Consider the following 2,800-nt stretch of genomic DNA (forward strand, 5'->3'; position numbering starts at 1 on the left):
CCCCCCCCCCCCCCCCCCCCCCCCATCCCCACTACTCCAAGCCTGAATAAATCAATCTCAGCTTGCAGGGAGGGAGAACTTTCCACTACTCCCTCCTTGGCTCAGGATCAGAAACACCATGTGAGGACCCTCAGGCTAGTCTTGATGTTTAAAAGAATCCTGCCAATAACATACTGAGGTTTTTAATCTCTGCTCAGAAATTGAGATTAGAGATTTCATCCTTTTGGGTTAGGGACAGACATTCAAAAAGCCTGAGCCTGAATTGATTCAACTTTTGCAGGTTAGTCTAACCTGGCTAGGCCGAACCACTTTCCGACCATACAGACAAACCCTTTGGACTGAGGAAATTCAGGGACACGCCTGCAGTGGCCAAGGCTGGTTGCTAGAGGGCACTAGAGCAGCTCTCCATGCCCTTGCAGAGCTGAGCTAAGGGGGGCGTGGCCAGGCTCCAGCAGGGCTCTGATTAGGAAGGGGTGTAAACCCCCAGCCTGCCCGCAGTCCTGGGCTTTTTCTCCCTGTTCAAGGGGTGGGAGTGTTGCCAGCCCCCAACTAGCACTGAGGCAAAGATGGGGTGTGCAGTGCATGCACCTGTTGATACAGAGCTTTTCACTCTCCCTCCCTGCTTCTGTATACTGTCTGCAGCAAACTGACAGGCAAGCAAGCCACTCCCACTGAGCCTGTGTTACAGGACCATTACCTCCTGATGTGCTGCTGCAAGTCAAAGTTCTTGGTGAAGGCCTTGTCACAGTAAGTGCATTTCAGTTTGGGGGATTTAGGTTTCCCTGAAAGAGAAAAAGTGCACTCTGGGCAGCTAGCACAAGTTGAGCAGTCCCCAGCTACTGTGTTCTATAGGGCCTTGACTTCCCTTTACAGTCAGGACAAAAATACAGGGCACACTCTTCAGTGGGATCTCATTGGCCAGCTCAGAGGCAGATGCTCACAGAGATAATGACATATTTAAAGTGTGAGCTAAATGTATAACCACAGAATAAGGGGGAGAGAACAACCAGTGCATAGATTAAACAGACTCCCATGCAGAAACCACAGGCCTATTTCCATTTGCTATAATGTGTAATAGCCAAATATCAGTAGCTTCTTCAAGGCCTTCTTGACTGTAAGCAGCAGATTGGGATTAGCAAGTAGGAGCATCCTGCCTTTGGCCTTTCCCCAACCCAGCAAGGTCAGCCACATCCAGTAATATGCACATATTCCTTTCAGGTTATCAGAAAATCACTCAATCACATTTTCTTTGCACTGATGCACATTTCACCCCTTATACAATTCCAAGTATCACAGCACTGGGCACTTTTCAAAGCACCTGGTGCTTAAACATGTAAAAATGCCCAAAGCGTCCACATTTCAAACAGCTATCTATAACTCTGGTCTGAGTATAGTACATTTTCTGTAGCATTTCAAGGTGTATTTTGCTAACAAAATGTGAGGAGTTTGCAACCTACAAATGCAAGACAATGAAGATGTAGGTATCTAGTGTTTGGAAGGTGGTTTGACATACAGAGACTTACCTTCCTGCAGCCCGCTCTCAGTTTTGGAACGCCTACTTTTGGAAGCTGAGGTGGAATCAAAACTCGCCACATTTCCCCCACCTGCATTGGTCAAAGGAGCAGCAGTGTTGGTGCTTTTGCATTTGAATCCCTGCTTCCCAGGGCTGTACACTGGCGGAGATGGATACACTGCACTTTCCACACACTGGCTTGGAACCTGAAATAGTGCAGTTACCAGTAAAAAATATGCTTACAAGTTCAGTGAGAAGTGATAAACCTCCACCTGCCTCTTTGATATAACACATATAAAAGCTTGTAAGAGAGGCTGTCAGACTACTGGTTTTCTAATAAAGTGTTTTGCTAAAGTATTGGAACAAAATACATAAAGAGGCCAAAATGGGAAGTTCTGGAATCTCCATTCCTGGAAATTTTCAAGAACAGGTTGGAGAGTCACTTGGCTGGGATAATTTAGTCAAGAATGATGCTGCTTTGAGCAGGGGGCTGGACTAGATGGCCTTGTGAGTCCAGTCCAGTTCTACTTTCTTATGATTGCTCAAGCAGATCCATGTTCTGGTCCAGTAATCTGCCTAACCAAAGAGTGATTAAACTGCTGCACAAGGCACAACTTGGGCCCATTATACCTACTGCTACTCTTTTGCATTATTCTACTAAGCAATACATCTTTCATCCCGGTTTGGCCTCTTTTCCAGCATTTGTAGTCATATGCAGGCTATTCCCCCTTAATATAGCAAAATACACATGTTCAGCTCTTCTAATTTCTCCTCATAAATCATACCTTTCAACCCCTTCATTATTTTTCTTGTCCTTTGAATTCCCTTCATCTTGTCAACATCATTCTGAACATTCCTTTCCCACAGAGGAAATAATCATTGATTATAAGGCAGCATAATATATCTTTCCCTGGCTCTAATGTCTGTGATAAATTGTATTTCTAATTCAGGTGACTTATGAGTAGCATCCTCTCCTTAGCTCACAAAATAGGCTTATAGAAACTTTAACCATCCCACATTTGTTGGCTGGCTAGAAGAATAAAGAAGCACCTGATGCATGTCCCTGATGGTAATGCCAGCAGTGCAAGGCCTGTGTCACAGTTTTACCTCTATGGGTGGATAGGGTTGCATTCCCAGAGTCTGTATCTCCACTGTGCCATTTCCTGCCATAGGGGCAGATGTGCTGTACACCTCTACCACCCCACTGCCACCAGTACTTGGCTGTCCTGGTGCTCCCAGGGTCTGAGGGGTAGGCGGAGGTGGCTGCGGTGGGGGAGGAGGTGGGGG

At 46.1% G+C, this 2,800-nt stretch overlaps 1 protein-coding gene across 1 annotated transcript in view; it reads right to left on the reverse strand.

Moving 5' to 3' along the window:
• Nucleotides 1-2,800, reverse strand: part of ZNF341 (zinc finger protein 341) — an 85,268-nt gene that overhangs the window by 25,903 nt on the left and 56,565 nt on the right. The window contains exons 6-8 of the mRNA XM_019513103.1: nucleotides 2,621-2,800; nucleotides 1,524-1,719; nucleotides 698-782 (exon numbers count right to left, since the gene is read on the reverse strand). The exon at nucleotides 2,621-2,800 is cut by the window's right edge and continues 7 nt beyond it. Of these exons, the coding sequence (XP_019368648.1) occupies nucleotides 698-782; nucleotides 1,524-1,719; nucleotides 2,621-2,800 (461 nt within the window). The remainder of the gene's footprint in view (nucleotides 1-697; nucleotides 783-1,523; nucleotides 1,720-2,620) is intronic.

This window comes from Gavialis gangeticus, unplaced genomic scaffold, assembly GCF_001723915.1.
Source record: "Gavialis gangeticus isolate Ggan-Ray unplaced genomic scaffold, GavGan_comp1, whole genome shotgun sequence".
NCBI lineage: Eukaryota > Metazoa > Chordata > Crocodylia > Gavialidae > Gavialis > Gavialis gangeticus.